General features: G+C 38.8%; 3 protein-coding genes and 1 long non-coding RNA gene across 8 annotated transcripts in view; 2 read left to right on the forward strand and 2 right to left on the reverse strand.

Moving 5' to 3' along the window:
- The first annotated feature begins 108 nt into the window (after positions 1 to 108).
- Positions 109 to 1,597, forward strand: LOC100880500 (tRNA-splicing endonuclease subunit Sen15). The gene is made up of 4 exons (XM_003705612.3): positions 109 to 693; positions 768 to 849; positions 911 to 1,082; positions 1,154 to 1,597. Exons 1-4 carry the CDS (start codon positions 670 to 672, stop codon positions 1,392 to 1,394), a joined length of 519 nt encoding a protein of 172 aa, XP_003705660.2. The 5' UTR covers positions 109 to 669; the 3' UTR covers positions 1,395 to 1,597.
- Positions 1,598 to 1,842: 245 nt separating this feature from the next.
- The window catches only part of Pkn (serine/threonine-protein kinase N), a 32,943-nt gene continuing 14,032 nt past the window's right edge, over positions 1,843 to 20,753 (reverse strand). For 3 of the 5 annotated variants that reach the window (XM_012290787.2, XM_076529941.1, XM_012290790.2), the window contains 15 exons: positions 15,775 to 15,878; positions 14,612 to 14,819; positions 13,091 to 13,245; positions 8,371 to 8,622; positions 8,149 to 8,299; positions 7,990 to 8,077; positions 7,517 to 7,872; positions 7,210 to 7,448; positions 6,373 to 6,540; positions 5,546 to 5,863; positions 5,320 to 5,471; positions 5,021 to 5,240; positions 4,844 to 4,951; positions 4,638 to 4,778; positions 1,843 to 4,568 (listed from right to left, as the gene is read on the reverse strand). In XM_012290787.2, the coding sequence (XP_012146177.1) occupies positions 4,425 to 4,568; positions 4,638 to 4,778; positions 4,844 to 4,951; positions 5,021 to 5,240; positions 5,320 to 5,471; positions 5,546 to 5,863; positions 6,373 to 6,540; positions 7,210 to 7,448; positions 7,517 to 7,872; positions 7,990 to 8,077; positions 8,149 to 8,299; positions 8,371 to 8,622; positions 13,091 to 13,245; positions 14,612 to 14,819; positions 15,775 to 15,878 (2,804 nt within the window). In that variant the 3' untranslated portion in view covers positions 1,843 to 4,424. The remainder of the gene's footprint in view (positions 4,569 to 4,637; positions 4,779 to 4,843; positions 4,952 to 5,020; positions 5,241 to 5,319; positions 5,472 to 5,545; positions 5,864 to 6,372; positions 6,541 to 7,209; positions 7,449 to 7,516; positions 7,873 to 7,989; positions 8,078 to 8,148; positions 8,300 to 8,370; positions 8,623 to 13,090; positions 13,246 to 14,611; positions 14,820 to 15,774; positions 15,879 to 20,753) is intronic. The other 2 variants (XM_076529942.1, XM_076529943.1) reach the window with 2 other exon arrangements.
- Positions 8,712 to 12,410, reverse strand: LOC105663213 (uncharacterized). Its single transcript, XM_012290786.2, has 2 exons — positions 10,377 to 12,410; positions 8,712 to 10,295 (listed from the first exon to the last, which is right to left on the reverse strand). Exons 1-2 carry the CDS (start codon positions 11,268 to 11,270, stop codon positions 8,985 to 8,987), a joined length of 2,205 nt encoding a protein of 734 aa, XP_012146176.2. The 5' UTR covers positions 11,271 to 12,410; the 3' UTR covers positions 8,712 to 8,984.
- Positions 15,872 to 18,024, forward strand: LOC143264138 (uncharacterized). The gene is made up of 3 exons (XR_013037654.1): positions 15,872 to 16,045; positions 16,874 to 16,999; positions 17,083 to 18,024. It is a non-coding gene; the product is annotated as an uncharacterized LOC143264138 (long non-coding RNA).

Raw genomic sequence — 20,753 nt, forward strand, 5'->3', positions numbered from 1 at the left:
TCTCTTCCTGTATGATTAAACTCGGTTCCAGAAGAGATCTGTCGATAGAATAGACGTTCTGCTACGTCGATAATATATCGACCGTAGTCTGGTAATACACCGGCAATATATACAGAGTACACATATAAAAAGTTACTGTACAAATTTAGTTTTTGATTGTCGTGTTCGCGTATAAATTGGAAATTGGATCAGCACCATCTAGTAGTTTGTATTGCGAACTAAAAATAATGTAACAGGGTAACATGAAGAGTAAAGAGGTATACCAGGACTGTATCTCAAATTTTTTGGGCCCTTATAAACAAATAAAAATTTGAACATTACTTAAATAATAGACATGTGTTTAAAAAGAATACAATTCTAAAATTATATTAATTTATATTATTACAATTTAAAGTTATAAAATATTGAAAATAATGCTCCATTTTTCAGTGGCCCTGTGTGTCTCTTTTGCCTTGTGATTAGTTCAGTCCTGGATATTCATATGTCTCTAATATGTATGGTAAAGTCTGAGAACATGTTGCAATTGTTTGTATTTTGTCTACTTTGAATTGGCTTTTTCATAAAATGTGAAATGTTACGTAGAAGTTTAAATAACTTCTAATTATTTCATAATTGTTGACTTTACCTAACCTAAATATTGAGTCAGAGGAATAGTAACATTTTTGAAACATGTATGATATATGTAATCCTAGTGTAAGTACACAAATATTTATAATTTTATAAATAAAACATTCTAATTCATTTCTAACATTCTAATTTATTGTTAGTATGATTGCATTGAAAAGTTGGGCTGTACAGATCCTGTGAAAATATATACAACATTTTATGTTTATATAGAATTATGTGAAGGTAACTATATAATGATAAATTAATGTAATTTATTCTATTGTTTGATGATTATTGTTTTTAGCCAAACGATTTTGGGATGTTAATTATAAATTCAATGAAGGCTTGGATCTGTTATATTTTGAGGTAAAAAGAAGTAAGAACTCTGAAAAAGAAATATACGTACCTTGGCCAGCTTCATATAATATTTCCCTGGATAAAATTGAAAAAATACAAGAAAGTTTAAAGACTGACCAGTAAGAAGTTTACAAAAGTTAAACATATCTAATTTGTGATTTTTTAACTTAATACATGCATTTTTTCATAGGATAACATTTGTTTTCAAGTCTTCAGACAGCACTAGTATTATTTACAAAGCAAGCAGGGGTCTTGTGAAACCAATGGCTCCAGAAATGTCTAAATTGTTGAAAGAAAAAGAAGAAAAGAAATCAAACTTAGAAAGGGACATTAGAAAAAATACTTCTTATTTATATGAATTAGCAAAATCTTTAAATACAGAGAACAAGGACTCTGATCCTAGTACAAGCAATAACACAGCAAATAAATAAATTCTTCCAATTTTCCTTAATAAAATTAAAAGGAATTAAATACATAATTATGATGTATTTCTTTAAAATATTTATTAGCGAAGTTATTATTTATATATTTGAAATATTCCAATTTTCATGCCATCAAAACTCATGTAAACTAAAATGATATGTATTAAGCTGCTACTGTAAATGAGAATAATGAATAAATTATTTTATAATTATCATCTATATTAACTATGCATTACCAAGTGATTTAGTAAACACTGCAAATGTGAAGCACATGCTGTTTCATTAATATCAATTGACATTAATGTGGCCATTATTGTCAGTTGGAAAATAAACGTAACGAAAATTTAAAATTAAAATTAGAACTCAATAGTGCCATGTTATTTTGTACGTACAAAAACAAGTAACAAAGGACTATCCAGACAAGGTTTCTGCTTAGAACGTTTAAAATAGGTCTATCTACAAAAGAATGAAGACACTTGTATTATATACATCTTTCAATCACTATTCTTTGAACGATATTTCGTCCTTGAAATCACTGCATACATTAAGGATTTCACGCTTGTAAAAACTATGTATGTTTCGGTTCTTAGTACAATATTCTTAGATCATGTTCTTATTGTATATGTCTAATTTTTATGTATATGTATACATAAGTCTTAAGTATATAGCACATATAATTAATACATCGACAAGAAAATATTCTGATACAGATGATCTTTTGAAAACTACGTGTTTGGCAGTTTGATTTATTAAGAATCATGCAATATTTCACCTTAAAATACAAAAATAAACACTTTCTTATTATATACTATATTTGTTAAGAATTTTTTAAATAAAAAAATTACCAGAGAGATTAAAACGATAAAATTCCAATAAATTTTTGGTATTCCCATATTTTCTTGTCCATTATACAATTAAAAGATATATAGTTTTTAACCACTGTGTATGTTTTAACTAAAATCGTATTATAGTTACTCAACTAGGCTTTAAAACTTACATATGAGAATTTTATAAAAACAGGCACATTAGGAATAATGTGATGTACGAGCACCTCTGTATAAATAGGTTTCCATTTTGATGTACAAGGTCTTGGTAAAAATAGTTATTAAATGGTTATTAATTTATTAGTGCATTAAGGCAACTACAATTCGAGGTGTACTCGAAACTATCACATGTGATGCAATCAGCTTTCCGTTTTACAATTTCAAATACTGTTTTTAAGAAAATGAGTAATGATTTTAAGCTTATACAACTAACAATAAGTTTATAATATAAGAAAATCTCAAATGAAACCTTTTCGTGTTATTATCACAGTACCTAATTTCTAAATAATATTCAATTAGATATGATTTTTTTTTTAATTTTTTGCACTATAATTTTTTATAGAATATAAATAAAAATAGTTCGCATACCTCAACAGGTTCCATTTAAAAAATTCTTTCATATAAAACACATCATAAATTTGTAAATTCAATTTCAAAATATACTATGTAGAAAATTTAATGAGTCAATTTGGTAGATTGATGATTAATGAAGGAATCACTGTTGTAGTCATCTTGCAAAAGATTATCATTTTTAATATTAATTAATACATTATATGTTATTGATATTTTTCAGAATTAGTTACGTGGAAATATAAATTTAGTATTTTAAACAACATTATAGAATATAGAAAACAAGAATTTAAAAAAATGTTAAAACAATATTAGCGCAAAACTCTTTCAATAACTACAGCATGATGCACATATCCGAGATGATGGTATAAAATAATGTACACATAATCAGAGTACAAAAACAAATGAAAGAAACCGTAGAGTGATGTTTACAATAAATGGTGGATATGAGTACTACTAATGTGCTACTGTGAATTTGTATTGCCCTTGTGTTACAGTAATGTAATATATCAAGCTGAAACATTGTACTTATCAAAAATCTTATACATTTTTTACTTTTCAGTATTTGGTTACATATTTACAAAGTATATCTAGAACACAAATATTCTACCACATACTAGAGATATGAAAATATGTAACTAATTAATGTAGTAAAAAGGGTAAGAAGATTGTGTAGGAATCAAACCGGTAAAAATTTGTTCGTTTAAACAGATGAATCGATATATGATTGTTACAAGTCATTGTTAATAAGTGATCTCGATTTCTGATTATGTTAATAATTAGGTACGCGTGATTAACGTAATTAAAGCGCCCGGTGTTAACTATGTTTATGTTGCTTAACACTATCATATATAGTGCCATCTCTTCATTTAATTCCCTATCACATGAGCATGAGCAAATACAACTACCTTTTGATTTATTTTCTGCATTTTATAAATCATAATACGTTTATACAATGAATGGTTCTTTATGTTAAGGATACAATTGTTGAGTGGCTGGAAAATGTTTACTATACATAAGGGAGTAAATGTGCATATGTGAGAATTGTAAAATAATACTTTAAACAGATATCATTTTAGACATTTGGTCAATATTTAGAATATCATGATTACGAAATCTGATAAGTATTTAATTAAACGATATAAATGTTGATTGCATATGTAGAACTGTATCAAAGTACGAACACGTTACAAAAGTACATGTACATTTTATCTTTCTTTTCCGGCATTCTAATCGATTAAATCTCAACATTATATCAAGATATTTCAAATAAATACAAGTATTTATTACACTGCATATTGGAAACAATTGCATTAAACGTAAACCTGAATTGTATAACTACGAGTTAAAAGTCTGAAATTCATACACATTAATTAAAAACCTGAGATTCGACGATTAAACATATGATTTTCAATCCTTCATGCCTGATACATTTACCACTAAAAATAAAACATCTGTACAATACATAACACTATCAAATGTGGAACATATTATTTTGAAGATTAAACAAATACATCTATAACTATCGATGTTATTAATTGCGATTTGATTGCCCCTAAAATGATGTCTGAAAAAGTAATAGAACGCTAAATGATTTGCGTATCAAATTTAACAAAAAAGAAGACGATTAATAACGTCATTATGGCTAGCACCAGTCAGCCATATACGTAAAATCTTTAAATAGCATTTGTTCTAAATCACTAAGCGGCCTAGGATCTTTAGGTGGAGTTAACTGAGGTTTTTCTGATGTAAATTCTTCATCAAAATTACTAACATCTTCCACCGAATGCTGAAATATGAACACAGGCGTAATATACCAATAAACTTTTGAACAAATAAATAAATGGTTAACACTTACAATTACTGGAACGAACGGTGGTTTTACGCGTCTCAAAAGCAAATCGTCCCAAGCTATGTGCCTAAAGAATGCTTGTTTTTTAACGTCCTCGGCATCTCTTTCGCTACTGCCCAGCCTTCTATCAGGGTTTTTTCTCAGTAACTGCAAATGCATTTAATTATACGACATTCATCCTGCTGTTAGTAGAATACACAAAATATACTTACCCTTCTCATTATTGCTATCGCTTCTAAAGAAAGGAATCTTGGATATCGAACTTCATCATTCACGATAGAATCAAACACCTCTTCTTCATCGTCACCAGGGAAGGGTGACTAAGCAGAACAGATATTTATTAGTTCGAACAATTATAGTAAATAAGTATTAAGGTACACAAAACTTACCTCACCAACAAGCATCTCAAATATTAATACACCCAGACCCCACCAATCAACAGCTCTTGTGTACGAGGTGTCAGTAAGAACCTCAGGTGCTAAGAATTCTGGTGTTCCACAGAAGGTTCCTGTTCTATCTCCGTATCCCATTCCTTCTTTGCACAAACCGAAATCAGCGATTTTTACATATCCTTCCGTATCCAGCAGTAAATTATCTAATTTCAAATCTCTGAAATTGTAATAGGGTTATTGTCATTTTATTCTTATGCGATCATCTACATGTACATGAAATTTTATGTATCATTTACCTGTAAATAATTCGACTTTCATGCAGATACTGTAAACCTAACACTACACAGGCTGAATAAAATACAGCTCTCGGTTCACCGAACACATCCGCGTGTATATGCATCATAAGATCTCCTCCAGCTGCATATTCCATCACAAAACAAACATGTGCCTATGGAGAAATTTTGATCTTTAATATCTCAAATAATAAATGTACTCTAAACGTAACTGAAATAGAATTTGTACCTCAGTTTGAAAGCAAGCAAACAGGTTTACGAGGAAAGGATGACGCGTAGCATTGGCCACTTCAAATATTCTTTTCTCTGAAAGTAATGACTCTACTTCGTCCCTAGCTATTATATCACCCTTCTTCAGAGCTTTGATCGCAAAGTATTCCCCTGTATTTCTGTATTGCGATAATATCACTTTGCCAAAATGACCACGTCCGAGAACTGAAAGTAACCTGAAGTTCTCTATGGTCATTCCAGTAAGTTGCGAATGTCTTCTGGATTCGTAGGCACTGTCTCTGTACTGAGACGGCTTGCTTGGCATTTCATACACCACCTATAAATCGTTAAGATATTTTTATTTCACCCCAACACCTTTACCAATCAGATATTAATTACTATCCACATGAATTATTCATAGATTAATCGAAAATATTAAACGTTGTTATCCTTAGTTTGTCGCAGATGAATTGTTAATCGTAACTTTATAGGTCATAAAATATAAAGTACTGATGTTCTAATAAACACTTATGTTTTATTAGTGTTCTTAATGATGAAAGACTTATTAAACCGTACTCAAAGAATTATTCCTAATAATTGTTAAATACCTATAGACTGTTTAAGTATTTACAAGCAGGATGAGTATGAAATTACAAATACGTATATGGTAGTAAAAGCTTCGATACACAGTAGACACGCAAGTACATGCAAAAACTTAATCACGTGCATTAAAATTATAATAAAATGAAACAAAAAAATTAAATAAAAATAAAAGATACTTAACGTATATTAATACAGGATTAAAATACAGAAAGAAATAAAGCTGCGTGTATAGGAGGTATGTACCTCGTCTTCAGGAAACTCGACGACGGGTTGGGGCGAGGGTGTGCGTGGAGAGGGTGGTGCAATCAGCACGGGACGAGGCTCTGTTACAAGAGGCCTCAAATTTGCGCCCTGAGACCCCCCCTTTTCCTCGTTGTGCAGAAAATCAAACTCCCTTAATGCACTCTGTAACTACATTACTATCTGCTTAGCTCTAAAAGCTACTTTACGTTGCAATATATTTTAAACTGATGAGACCAAACATTAAATAAATTAATCGCGTTATGGGAGTTTGCTAAAGAAACTATAACCTGCCTAAAAGGAACACTGCACATCACAACATTGTAGTGTATCCTTTTTACGTCGACGCTAAACATCGTAGAAATAGCTATGCGTAAAAAGCTAAGAACGAAAAACGATTATACAAGTTGAACGAAAAAGAATAATTAAGCATTTAAAATAAATTGCATTCTTAAACTGGTACTTATAAAAACATTATTCTTCTAAGTATCTTCAAAGCGATAAGAGCACATTATAATTACTGGTATTTTGCGCAATTATATATGATATGTACTAACATGCCTTAACAAAATATATATTACTATATACAAACGTTAGAAAGTATATAGAATCAACTGGGTATACATTATACGTTCTACATGGTTTTTGCCCATAACCAGTGTACCAAACCCTAAACCTCTCAAATAACAGAAAATACTAAGAAATATCAAAATACTTTATAAAAAAGGGATAATCGCTAAACGACTAAAAAAGGTACAGACTTTCGTTTAAAAGTTTATCTATGTATAAATCTTTAATAAAAAATGATACAATGAAGAACATGAACTTTAGGTCACTTACCTCTTGATCTAATTTTGGTGGCGGTGGAGGTGCTGGCATCGAGGGTTTCTTTGTAATTGTGGGTGGTGGAGGTGGAGGATGCTCTGGAGGACGTGGCAGTGTGGGACTACTACTTGAGGTCGACAATCCCAAAGGTCTAGCTCCTCCCAACCCTCCCTTCTCTGGATCAGGAAGTTCTCCAGGTGTTTCAGGTTTATCTTCCAGGGAGGTATCGAAAACAAGCTGCAGAGGTTGTGATCCTGTGCGAAAATAAATGTTATCGATCTCCTAATTCGTGAACGATGCAACGGAGAATACGCAGAACTACCTGATGGCGGACTTTCAGAGTTTCTCGTATTGTGCAACGAGGGTGCCGATCGTTTCAAAAGTCTACCCCAAGTGGCAACATTAATATTCATTTGATTAGCTCTCGGGAAATTTTTCACTTGCTGCTTAAAGATTTTGCGTTGTCGTTGCAACTTAGGCTTCCTCGAAATCATAGGATTCAAGAACTTAATTTCGGCAAAGAGAAGACCCTGTGGCTCCAACTGCAGAGCCATCCCGTGTCTCACATCATCGATGAATTCTTCTAAACGTAAAAACTTTATAGCACAAAGAGATCTCCAATCTTTCCAATAAATGCCTATCTCGAGTTCTCTCGACTTGTCTAGTTCGATGGAAAACCTATGAAAACATTCTACCTGTATAGACTGACACAACTTGAGGTATTATTTGTTTCATTGCGAAATTACGTGTGGTCATGAACCTCTTACATAAATATATATGTAATAAAAAATATACCTTTGATCCCAAGCCTGCTGGGAACACGGTCGCCAACTAGTTTGTGCTACTGTTTGGTTGTCTAATTTAATAACTGCCATAATATCATCTGCAACACAGTGCAACAGGTATTAGCGCACCATTTGAAAACATTTGATTCATTTAGGAGTAAGAACTTACTACTCGTTTCATCTTTAACGCTGTACGATTTGCTCGAACTACGCCCTGTAACTCCTTTAACGAAACTACGTAAGTCTGGACTTGCCGGATGTTCCCTTCTCGTACGTCCAGGTATTTCTTCCGCTAAATCTTGGCATCCCATTAATCGTACCTAGATATAAGAAAGATACAGCGATGTAGGACTGTAGAGATTTAAGGATCTATAAATGATGAGGAATGTACCTCTAATTGTCCAGTAACAGCTGCACATCTCGAAACAGAAGCGGGCACGGTGGCTCTACCTTCGAGCGGACCGCGAAATGGTTGCAAGGACGTATAAGTAACTGGGACTGGACTAGCCGATTGTACACTAGCTAGTTCCCTCTTCAGCTGAGCTGCCGTGCCACTGTCAGGTGGCAATTCTTGTCGTCTAAGTTCGAGGGATAATCTCAGTAGGTCCAATTTTCTACTTGATTCTGCAAGGCTTGCTTGAGCCTAAAGTGGTTCAAAAAGGAATGTGATAAAAATCGACCTTAAATAAATCCTCACACGGGTAAAAAACCTTGAATGTACATAATGAACTATTACTAATATAATCAATATTTATTAACAACATGAACAGCATGAATAATATGAATCTGCTAGCTTACATAAATGCTCCATACTTAGCAGAATGTTTTAATAGATTTCATAATGAATAAAAAAAAAGTCGTCGAAATGGAATACGATGTTTGAATAACTTAAACACACGCGTTATATATTACATAACACAACCTTATAATATTTGAATAGTCTCATTACGAAACCAAGAAATACTATGATATATATATTTAAAAAAGAAGCTTTAAAAACGTATCTTAAGAATCTCTATTTTTAGGGACCGGACGAACGATTTTCTTCTCGCTTTGCAAATGAAATCCAGTCTGTCGCTCGAATTCGCTTATAGAACTGGAACGTTCCCGGGAATTCAGTTCCTCGAAATATCTTCTGCAATGCTCGCAGGAGCACGAGGGATTTTTCGAAGGGCCAATATGATGGCCCGGTTTGCGAAACGCGTTCACCACAGAGCCAAATATCGACGCTTTTAATATGTGATCAGTTCTTTCTCCCTGTGGTGTCATAAACGGCGAGGTAACGCGCGAAGGTACTTTAGACGGAAGCGGTGAAGTACTGTTGGAACCAAATGGTCCAACATGGTCACGGAAAGCGTACGGATGCGGAATACTGTCGCTACGTGTCGTGGAATCAGATTGTTCCGGTTGTAAACTTCTCCTGGGTTCTTCCTTCGCTACTGTACTCGTTACACTTTTGTCTATACTCTCTGTGCTTTTACTCGGTCGTCGAATGGTTGCAGTTTTCTTGACCATTCGCTGGCTTTCCTCGCTAGACACGAAACTCCAACCGACCGTACCGCTTTCGTCGGAATCTTCTCCGCTCTCTCCAGACGACCATTCCGTTTCTTGTTCTCTCAATTTCCGATTCCGCAACAAGTGTTTCGGCTCGGTTTGTCCTTCGCGTTTCGACCAAATCTCCTCCATCCTTCGTATCCTCTCGCGGTCGGTGGAGCTGGCGTACTCGAAGCTGTCGCATGGCGTTAAAGCTATCTTGCTATTTAACAGAGACTCTAAGTCGGAAAAGGTATCTTTCGGCGAAGTAGCGATAGTCGAGTCGTAGTCGAATGGAATACCCGTGTTGGAGGACGCCGCGGACCAAGGAGCCGAGTCCAGATCTCGAAGAGCGCTATAAGAACTGAACTGCGAAGGGTACAGCGAGCTGAGAACATCGTCGCTGTCGTATCCCTTAGAACTAGCTATGGAAGGCATTCTCATAGGAGCGTGTTTAAAACTGTCGCACCGTCTTTCAGTGGCGCGTTTCAAGAAGGCTTTGTCATCCTGGAATCCTCTGGGCAGCACGTCGTCCGGAACCTGAGTATGAGTGACTTTCACGTCCGGATTTTCGAAAACGGTCATCGGTGTTTCGCGATCGTTTTCACTGGATGTGTCGGAATTCTCGTCGTCGTCCGATCCGGTGCAATAGACGTCGATGTGCACGGTTCGCGATTTACGCTTGGAACTATCATCTTTCGCGGAAGAATCAGACTTCTCCGACTCCGCTGAAGGTACGACGTTGGTGGTCTCGGAAGCTGTGGTTGGCGATCGGCTCGGTTGCTGAAAGGGAAACGTGTCAACGATTCAATACCCCTTTCATTCAGCCTATTAAATGCGGCATTCAACACGTTGACAACTCACCTGTTTCGTTTTCTGCTCGTCCGAGCTTAGGAGACCAGTGGTCGTTTTCCTTCTCGTCGTGCTCTTGCTAACGATCGTCGACGTAGACTCATGGGACTCGATGTCAGTCGTCTGCGAGGCAGCGTCTTTGCTTATGGTGGTTGTTTCGCTGGTAAGTTTATCCTTCACCCGGCTGCAAAAGTGAGAACCATACGCGCTGGACGTACTGCTTCCTTCTGGACACTCCTCGCAAACTTCCGGTACGGTGCTAAATTGGTGACGCGTGAACACGTGTTGATGCGACGAATGGTGTCGCCAAGAATTGTCGTACGAGTGTCTGATGGATTCGCCACTGGCTATCTTGCTGGTGCTCTCTTTGGTGAAGTCTTCCGTGTTGACGGCGGATAAAACGATGCTACAGGTGCTCCTACATCGTCGATTGTACTGTTGAGAGGGTCGACGGGAAGGCAAGCTCGAGTAAGACTGCGACGAAAACTGTTCGCTGTTGTAGCCCGAGTCGGACACGTTCACTCCTCGTCCCCTGGAGGACGAGGACTCGTTCTCCGATAAACCCGATCTCGGGATCGTGAAAGATCTGGGCGTCGGTCTTGGCGGTGGGGTCGAGGTGAACAGTATGTTTCCGCGTTGAAAGCCGAACGAACTGGAGGACGAAGCAGACGGCGACGAAGTGGACAGAACCGAAGTGGTGGCTGGAACCGTGGTCGGAGACGACTGGTTGGTGTTCCATCGGTATATCATGCGGACGCCATTGGAATCCGTGACGGTCGAGGACATACTCACTGGTACCTGTCCGGATTCCGAAGTGACCGGCGTACCATGATGAATCGTCACTTCCGCACGCACCAGCCATGGCGGTGGTTGCGAGTTACTCGAGTTGCCTTGCCGGCCATACATATCGTACCTTTTTCCTCAGCCTTCTCCACGCTGTGATCCACCGCAAAACATCGTCGCTCCGCTCGTTCAATCGGTACCGCAATAAAAAAGCATTCGGCCAATTGTTCCTTCCCTCCTTGACGAAGAGAATCCGACGTTCTTTGGCGGCTATCGTTCCCCAGCACATCGATTCAACGCGTCGATCTCTTCGCGAGAGATGGAAGCACCTTACCGGACCTTACTTCCTTTCCAATTTAATCCGTTTACTTTTTCTGGACTCGAACGACCTCGTTACGTAATTGTTCCAAAAAAGTGATTAAACGCAGCTTAAAAGCAAGCGGTATATTTTCAGAACGTATTTCACAAATCCATGCATATATATCGCACGGTTGTTCGCAGAAAGACGGCGATTCTGCGATACTGCGTCTCTCTTCTGGTCTATTTTCAGAACAACCGTGTTACTGTATTCGAACGGTTTCGGAATCTCTTGTATCGTTTCGACGTTACGTCTGAAAAAATTTGGACGACAATCCGTCGCTAAAGAACTTTATAATATCGCGATCGGTAGAGTTCATTCGGACAGGATCGCTTTAATATCAATGTCCCATACGATCACAGCAATTATTGGTCTCTTTAGAACTTTACGTTATACCACAACACACGAACAAACTTTAAACATCGTTTCTCCTAAGGTGACAAACCATACGCTAGAGCAGCAAGGTATAATTAGCACGGATATAAATTTGGAGCAACAGTCGCGGACCAAATATACCTGGAACCAGATGATACTTTCGGTACGATCGGTTCAGCTGACGAGTACGTCACATCGCTCGAAAGAATTTCTCTCGAAAAAGAACTAATAATACTATCCAGTCTAAGTAAATGCACGTTCTCCTTTGTCTTAATCTTGTTCGACGACGAATCGAACGATTCTAAACGAGCTCTAACGTGCAAGTATCTTCTATTTCTGTCAGTCTGCTTCCGTGTCTTGGAATTCGACGTGGGTGTCCTCTACTGTTGAGCCTCTTAAAATTCGCAGGTAATCATCCTCTTCTCGTTTTTCATGGAACAGAAGTCGTCAGTCTTCTCGGTAGCGATTCGGAGCAATGTTGTGGCGAGTCCAAGTGGGTTTCGCGACTCTGGGCGGATTCGAGAGTCAGTCTTGAAGATTCAGGTCATAGTTCTCCGGTTGCCGGGTGGCATGCATGAAAATTACCCGCGGGTACGAGCGATATCTCCAGGAATGTCCTCGGGACGGACACACGCGTATCTCGAGTCTTTGGACCGCGGTTGATTGGCGCACATGTCGTTGGTTTATCGCGTTGCTTACGACTGGGTTGTGCCAGCTCCCCTCGAGAGGTGGTAACTAAGCGCGACCCGAAAAGGCGTCATAGAAAGACGACGGGGTAGCGGGGATTAGGCAGTGCTATTTCGAGAGCAGTGCGTTATACGCCACCGCCGCTCGGTCTCGACGTAGTCGTCTACGTCGTAAGCGATTCTCTCGCGTTTTACAGGGAATATCGTCCAATTCGTTGATCGAATGTCTCGTCCCGCTTACGTCAGAACGACGACAGCACTCTTCGAGACCAAAACGAGCCTCGTGTCACGACGGTTCGAGATTGAATTAGATTTTATTTAGACGGCAAAAGGAAATGAACTTCTTCGAGCGAAGAAAGACACGCTCGAACGTTTGCACAATGATAAAGAAGCATTCAAAGGGACATACGTGTCCATCGGTATAGTTACATGAATGGCGTATCTTCGAGCAACGCACAAAAGCTCTTCATTATCGAAGCGTCGATTTCTACGTGGTTGGTTATTGAACAGGAAATGATACGTACCTCCGTTAGGGCCTTCTTATCGGCGACTTTGGCACTTTGTAGAAGACGTATCACGTTTTTAGCTCCTTCCACCACCGCAGCTTCGATTCGTAAACGATGTCGGAGCTCCTCCACCCTTTCCTCCAATGCAAGCTCCAAGCTAGGCTCGTACCTGTCTGTAATCATAGTTGAAAGTGTTATCGATCGTGTTCGAGGTGTATTATTTAATAGAGCGACAGAATCCTTACGCGATTCGAGCGGTGTTTCATCGTGCTCGACCGGACGTGACTCGTTCGAGGGAAAGAGGAATCGAAAGCACATGAACGTATGGACCGAGACCAAAACGCGACTGTGATCGTTTATATGTAACAAAAGCGAGATTGTTTTTACGTCACACGAGACTGCCAGCGTCCTCCGAATAACGTTCATATACATATACTGTGTGTTCGATTCATTGCACCGACGAATCAAACGAACCAAGGAACGATAATAGGGGATATTTTTTAATCGAAGGAACAGTGGTCGGACGAAAGCAAAGTGTACACGTATTCGAGACATACGCCTGTGCGATTGGACAAAATGGTAAACGATAAACGTCACGTGGCCTTTACTTACAACAGTACTTTAGGGTAACGATGCTCGTGCGCGATATTTCGCGAGGTACAGCACCGTAAAAGGGCAACGTAACATTATTAACAAGTACAGTTATAAAATTCGTTACAATACTCGATAGCGAGTAAAAACTCTCTACAGCCGTGAAAACAATAATCTCCTACGGACGTCTCTCGTAACTTCGACCATATTACAATCGTGTTTCATTGACAGCTATTGTGTGTACTATATTTTAACAGTTTTATCATTATCCAACCACGTAACGCGCTGTACCATGTCTCGGTATGAATCACGGTAATATATCCGGCATAAATACACAATATACGATCAACGCGGATAACTGTGTCCTTCAGCCAGCTAATTTCTTGCTCGTCCGATTTCGGATTCGTGCAGCACGTTTAGAGCATAATTTACATTGGTAGAGTAAATAGTTTAGCGTACTGGCGTGAAGATTTGCCTACGGCTTATAGTACATTGAATAGAATACATTGTAGTTAGTGTATCGAAGTGATGGGAGGAGTTGCTCTATCACATTGAAAATCCTCTGCTAGTTTAGATACTGTACAAGTATTTACTTAATCGAGTGTAAGTGGATTTTTAAAGGGGTTTATCTTATCAGTGTACTTTGCTACATAACCTTCGGATATAATCCACGCTTGAGGAAACTCTACTTAACACAGATACAACCCTTTTGGGCAAATCTAGAGACAGTCTAGGTCCTTGAAGAGGTGTAGGTACTAGTAAGATTTAAGTCTAGGTGTCAGGGTGAGTACAGAGTCTATAAGGAACCTAAATCCTTGAGAAACCAGATCTTAAGAAAGCTAAGATCTAAGAAAAGATCCTATGAGAAGTCTACATTCTTCAGAGAGCCTAAATCCTTGCAATCCATTTACTCTACCAACGTGAACCAAGCTTCCACCATTCTTCTACCTTTATTGCTAGTTGCCTCGCCATTCGGCGGTGGTGCATCGCCTCTTGCATGTTGCTGTTGACGAGCTTGTCGCACCTTCATTATTCTCATCCTTAGGAACTCGATTTTAGCACGGGAATCATCCAACATTTGTTGAGCCTCCTGCAGCAACTTCTTATCCCTGCCACTCGTTAAACTCTGTATCATATTTTCCGCCCCCTGCTTCACCTGTAACGTTAATAAGAAAATAGATTTACTATATAATCATATAAAATATAAATTGTGTGGTACACTAGCGTATTTCCCGATCACGATAGCACTATTAACGGTGATTCACCTTTTTGAAACAAAATTTCGGCATTTTGGATGTTCTCTTGGCAAGGTCTGATAAGCGACTACGCGTTTCCTAAACATTGTAAGTATTCACCAGCTCGATGGCTAAACCTATTATACTCTGAAACGGATCGCGTAATATGACGTAGGAATACGATTTCGCTACCACATAGATTGTGGATATTGAAAATTTCGTTGACATTTGTAGGTTGGCGAATTGCCAGGATCGATAACTCGCGTATTTCTTTCTATTTCTTTACAAACTTCTTTCAACGTTGACGCTACAATATTGCTGTTAATGAACGGTATTTCAATCTGCGTACACCAAGAGTCACTTAGTTTGCCGGTGCATGTTACGTGATCGTAAATAACAAAGTTACGAGAGTATGTAACAAAGTTAGCGAAGTTCAAAGCTTGCTACTCTGTTTACTGATTAAATCACCGTATGACGAAGTGGAAAACTATCTTTAGCCGAGAAAAAGTGCCGAGGATTCGTTGATGACTCAGACAATGAGAACCAGAACTGCCTCTGGTAAACAATCACGAATCACAGACTAATTATTACAGCGTTTAATTACCGAAATGAATTGAGAAACCGAGTGATAATTGGTCTTACAAGTTTTACATTCTTATTCTTACGTTTCGAAAAGAAAAATGTTATAATTATTTGATGAAGAAAGATTCAGTATGTTGAAATTAGAGATCATCTGTTCATTATCATACGTGATTATGATACGTATTATTATACAATGGCAATCAACGTTAATTTCATGCGATCAATGACAATTTAAATAATGTTTCAGTCGATCGGCGTCTTTTCTCTCTTCTCTTTTTTACGAACGAAGTCTACCTTGAGTTCGATATTGAGCTGCTTCTCCAAGGACAAAAGACGAAGATCCGTGAATAGACCCTCCTGACTCGGCGACGACGGCCCCATTGGTGACAGAGGCGTGTCTGAAACGAAAATAGGCGTTGAAAATAAAAAGCTGACCCTTGATCCAATACGAAATTGTCGGAATTGCTCAAAGGATTCAATCGTTATCTTTAAAAAAATCGATTACGTGTAACAAACGATACAAAATTAAGTGTCGAAACGATACCATCAAAGCGTTATTCCAAAGGTAAGAAATAGTTCGTCTCCTTCGTTAAAATTCTGTGCCCAGGAGCGACGTTTAAAGTTAAAATTACGTGGGTGATGATTCTCGTAAATATATCGCGTTTCATGCCCGCGAGAGTCACAATAGTGAAATCTTCAAGAACTCGAATCCTACTTCCTGTAACCCACTGGAGATATCTCGAAGGTAGTCCAAAGACTCCCACGTGTTTAATGCACTCCCATGTACAATGCGAGCGTAGAAGCGAGCGAAAAAACCGTGTTGCTCTTCTTTGTTTCACGCGAGTACACCGTTACTCGCGATTTTCCCATCGCTCGTTTTCACTAGACCCGCCGCCGGCCGGTGTAAACGTTTGCACACCGTAAAACGAAAATTTCCACGATCCGTCGGCTCCGAACATAATACTAATAGCTATTCGCAAAGGTTATCTTAACAACGCTCAGTGTAAACTTCTCCGGCTTTATGAAAGTCCACGTGTTAACGCGTGGAATGCTATGGGGCACCTTGGTGATCAACGACTTCGTATAATTAGTAACGAGAAGGAGTGCCAGGTCAGCCGAATCTGGCGGACGTATGAATTTATACATAGATCTATCACTTGAGCGGAAATTATTTCGGATCATAAATAATTTTGTTGCACGAAAGATTTAGCGACGGTCTGATTGGAGTAAAATTAAACATGTTGATAATTAGACTTCCAATATGTCTGACTACACGCGTCCATTTTCACTGCGGCAGTGAACGTTCGAGGCACGCGATTCGCGAGATTTAGGTGAAAAAATGTGGAATCGATATTTCGTTGTTTGACTCGCGTTTTACTCTCGATACACACAGGAAATCTGTACCCACCACGCGCAACGTGTATGGAAGAAAAGAAAAGAAAAAAAGGAGTATCAGGGCGTGCCCGGCGTATTAAAACGGGAGTCGTGTACGTTTCGCAAACACCGGCGATATAATTACGTAAGTGGAATTGATTACTGTAATTGTTCGAAGTTCCGGTCGGCCCGGAAGCGACACTTATAATTCTGACACTCGTTTTTCAGAACGTTTCCGTACTCTATCATGATCTACCTTTCCGATCGAGGTCTTGTGCAATTTATCGAAGTTCCTGTAACTTAGGTTCTTCTTATATGTTTCCGACCTTGATCGATGCAAATATGTGCCGTAATATTGGCAATAAATTCTGCTTAATTTATTCGTGACCATAAAAATCAAACTGAAATTAACACATCGTGGTAAAAATACACTTGCGAAGACAGGTACAAAGGATGTACGGTTGGTAGATTTCCACATTTAGCTTTTCAATATTTTCCTCCCTGTAGTCCTCCGAAAATAACTCTACCGTTACTATTCTCTATAAATCGCGTTATCACGTGTTGCCGTACGTTATATCGCCACGCATGAGGCTGCAGGCGGAACCTGTTAAGCGCCGGTAAATGGTGCTGAAGAGATTACCACGGACAAAAGGTACGAAAAAGTTGCTGAAAGAAACTTCTTTCGAAGCCAGGGGAGCGTGAAGGTCCCACCAAATGATCTATCATAAATATAAGCGACAGGAGTGCAAGCGGATTTACCCAGCCGCACGGAAAACAACGGTAACGACGCGCAAACGTGCATCGCCGACAAAGAGACACGTAAACGCACACATACGACTGCGTATGCACGGACAACTGCACTTGCGTTGCACCGTCGGTGCACACGGTTAGCCTGACATGTCCGAATAAGGCGAGCCATGAAGCGAGACGGAAAGAGAGGAAAATAAGGAGGATATCGGCCATGGGAATGCATGCAACAGCATCGCCGGAATCGGAAAGGCGAGACCAATTCTATCGTCAGAAACGACAAAACGGAACATGGAAGAGCTACTCGCAAGTTGGAGGACCTGCAGGAGCTTCACATCGGATATAAGTGGATGGAGATGTGTCGGTATTATCGATATCTACTGACAAACTGTATCTTCAAGACATGGTTCAATACACCTGTTCTCGAACAAAAGAGCGTTTATCTATTTATCATACAAAAATTGATGAAATTTCATGAACCTGAATTAGTCTGGCTTTCAGGTACAGATTTGCCAATGCATCAGAGAAAACATTATCCCCTTGTCTTTCTTCCCTTTCTGATTTAATTGATTTTTCTTAAAAAGCAAAGTTGACTAAGTTTATTCTGACTCGTATGTACAGATGTGTCCATCTAAGGGTCCTACATGTAGAACTCTGACATACTAATAATATATGAACGTCTGAGGTCCCACAAGGAAAATATCAATTACTCGAACAGCAAGCTTGTTGTCCAAGTCAGTGAGAACATTATCCCCTTGTCTTTCTTCCCTTTCTGATTTAACTGATTTTTCTTAAAAACCAAAGTTGACTAAGTTTATTCTGACTCGTATGTACAGATGTGTCCATCTAAGGGTCCTACATGTAGAACTCTGACATACTAATAATATATGAACGTCTGAGGTGTCCACAAGGAAAATATCAATTAATCGAACAGCAAGTTTGTTGTCCAAGAAATAACTTTGTGAAAGAACATAATATATAGAAGCACGGACCTCGATCGCATATCGAAGAGAATGATCAGGTAACAATACGTCGAAGACAAGGAAGAAGAAGTAAATTCGTGAAAACGGTGTAAGAGGTCATGGGACGATCACGGACTCCGCGAAACCATGTCATTAGCGCAGTAACAGAACACGTGCCCCATTATATTCCATTTCTGCTAGCTAGGGGCAACGACAAAGGCTTTCCTTGTTTCCGTTACAAAACTGCACACGACTCATTCCCTTGGCTTCTTTCTTTTCGATTCCCTCGCGAAACAATGAATGGAATTATTGATGCGTTGGTGCACGCTTTTCGAGACGAAACACACGCGAGATGAACACTCTTCTTTTTTTTTGTTCTTCCGAATCGGTGAACCGTTGCTATCTTCGAGTTGACGACCTCGGGGTGCAACCCCTGCGGACAAACACTTTTGAAGCGTGCATAATTTACCGGGATGACAGCGTCGCGTAAAAAACAGAAGAATTCAAAGATTTTTTTTCTCGTTGCATAGGTGCTGCAATCGCTGGAGAAAATGAGGGGTTGCCAACATCCAGTCTGCCATATCCGTAGCGATATAACGAGAGTACGCTTTCAATTTTCAAGTACCTTATCTAATGAGATGTCTATGAGAGATTTAGTCGGGTAATTAAATAAATCAATTAGAGAGGAATCACATGTGCAATAAAATAGAAGAAAAGTCTTCGCATTCGGAATTAAAAATGTTAATGCTCTTAGTATAGGCTATAACACGATTTCCTCTGTAGATGCACTCGAGTGATTCTTCGTCCATTCACGATTTCGCTTGCATCGTGTACATACTACGGTTTTCTGTGTGCCCGTGCGATTCACACACACGAGAGATCACAAACCGTAAACGTAGGGCAGCTACACTTCCTACGGCATATATTAAATATATGAAAGAACTAATTATTCTTGTATCGTAAAAAGGGGGATAGAGATGTGTGGTCTCAACATCCTCATTACGAGCATGATTAAGGTAATTAGCGTGACTATAAAGTGAAGCGTGAACTCTGTGTACGTGGCAGGATAGACGGAAATCGGGTAAGAATCTGTTGCGTCAACTCGTCGACTATTGCGATATTTTAATTAGCTTAAATGTTGCTCAACCACCGTGTTCGATAAAATCGATGAATTAGGAGCATTGATCATTCTGAACTGAAATAAAAATATCTAACTCTGCAGTATCGATTTTTATGGGCTATTTGATGCTGATGGAGCACAAAGATGAATCTACAATCTAAAATAACCACGAGTATTTAGGTATCGTTTAAGTTATTAGCATAGGGGCTACCGTTTACGTCGATAGCGCAAAATTACCCGACCGGTTTAACGTATAGATAAAAATGTCGCGTTTAAAAGAAAGGTCCCCGTACACGGCAACAAACCCACTAAGATTCTATACAAGCCGTCAATTAGCCGACATAAATCGCCACGGCGATTTGCGAGCACGAGTGATTTCTTCGCTGGTTTTACGATCGCACAGAAAAGCGAGGCTTCGTATCGTTTAAACGGACGCAACGGCACGCTTTTATAAATTACTACGTACTGCACGAGAGAACCGTGGAAAGCGTCGTAAAACAGTTTCACCGAAGGCACTTGATAACGTTGATGGAACAACAGGCAGTATCAGTCAAATCTATAGGCCGTTTTCTCTCATTCACGGGACCGTGGGCGTCGAATCGCGGTCTGTAATCGCGCAGAAGCGATTTGTTCACGCTTGTACGAGCAGATACACGTCAACGTGTTACGAGACTTTTGTAATTCGTGACTCACACGAGACTTTATCGATCAACCATTTTTTTTACCCTCTATTGAGCACTGACGACACGGGCATACCGCGAATGCGTAAACCTTTAAATCACTCCTTCAGGACTCGTAAATCTTTCCATCATTTCCAATATGACTTCTTTGTGCGACTCACTCGAGTACTCAAAATCTTTCGTATATCTTGAAGTTCAACTTTAGACATGTTTCGTACATTTTGCAGTTCAAGTTTCAAAGTCTTTCGTACATTTTGGAGTTCAAGTTTCAAAGTGTCTTGTACATTTTGGAGTTCAAGTTTCGAAGTGTCTTGTACATTTTACAGTTCAAGTTTCAAAGTGTTTCGTACATTTTGGAGTTCAAGTTACAAAGTGTCTTGTACATTTTGA

The sequence above is a fragment of the Megachile rotundata genome, chromosome 3, assembly GCF_050947335.1.
Source record: "Megachile rotundata isolate GNS110a chromosome 3, iyMegRotu1, whole genome shotgun sequence".
NCBI lineage: Eukaryota > Metazoa > Arthropoda > Insecta > Hymenoptera > Megachilidae > Megachile > Megachile rotundata.

What these genes read in the sequence shown, in the direction of transcription:
- LOC100880500 (XM_003705612.3), top strand. Translation starts at nt 670, where the DNA reads ATGTATGATATATGTAATCCTAGT. An exon ending in TTATATAGAATTATGTGAAG is followed by an intron (nt 850 to 910) that starts GTAACTATATAA and finishes TATTGTTTTTAG; the next exon opens with CCAAACGATTTTGGGATGTT. An exon ending in GAAAGTTTAAAGACTGACCA is followed by an intron (nt 1,083 to 1,153) that starts GTAAGAAGTTTA and finishes ATTTTTTCATAG; the next exon opens with GATAACATTTGTTTTCAAGT.
- LOC105663213 (XM_012290786.2), bottom strand. Translation starts at nt 11,270, where the DNA reads ATGTATGGCCGGCAAGGCAACTCGAGTAACTCGCAACCACCGCCATGG. An exon ending in ACGAGCAGAAAACGAAACAG is followed by an intron (nt 10,296 to 10,376) that starts GTGAGTTGTCAA and finishes TTTCCCTTTCAG; the next exon opens with CAACCGAGCCGATCGCCAAC.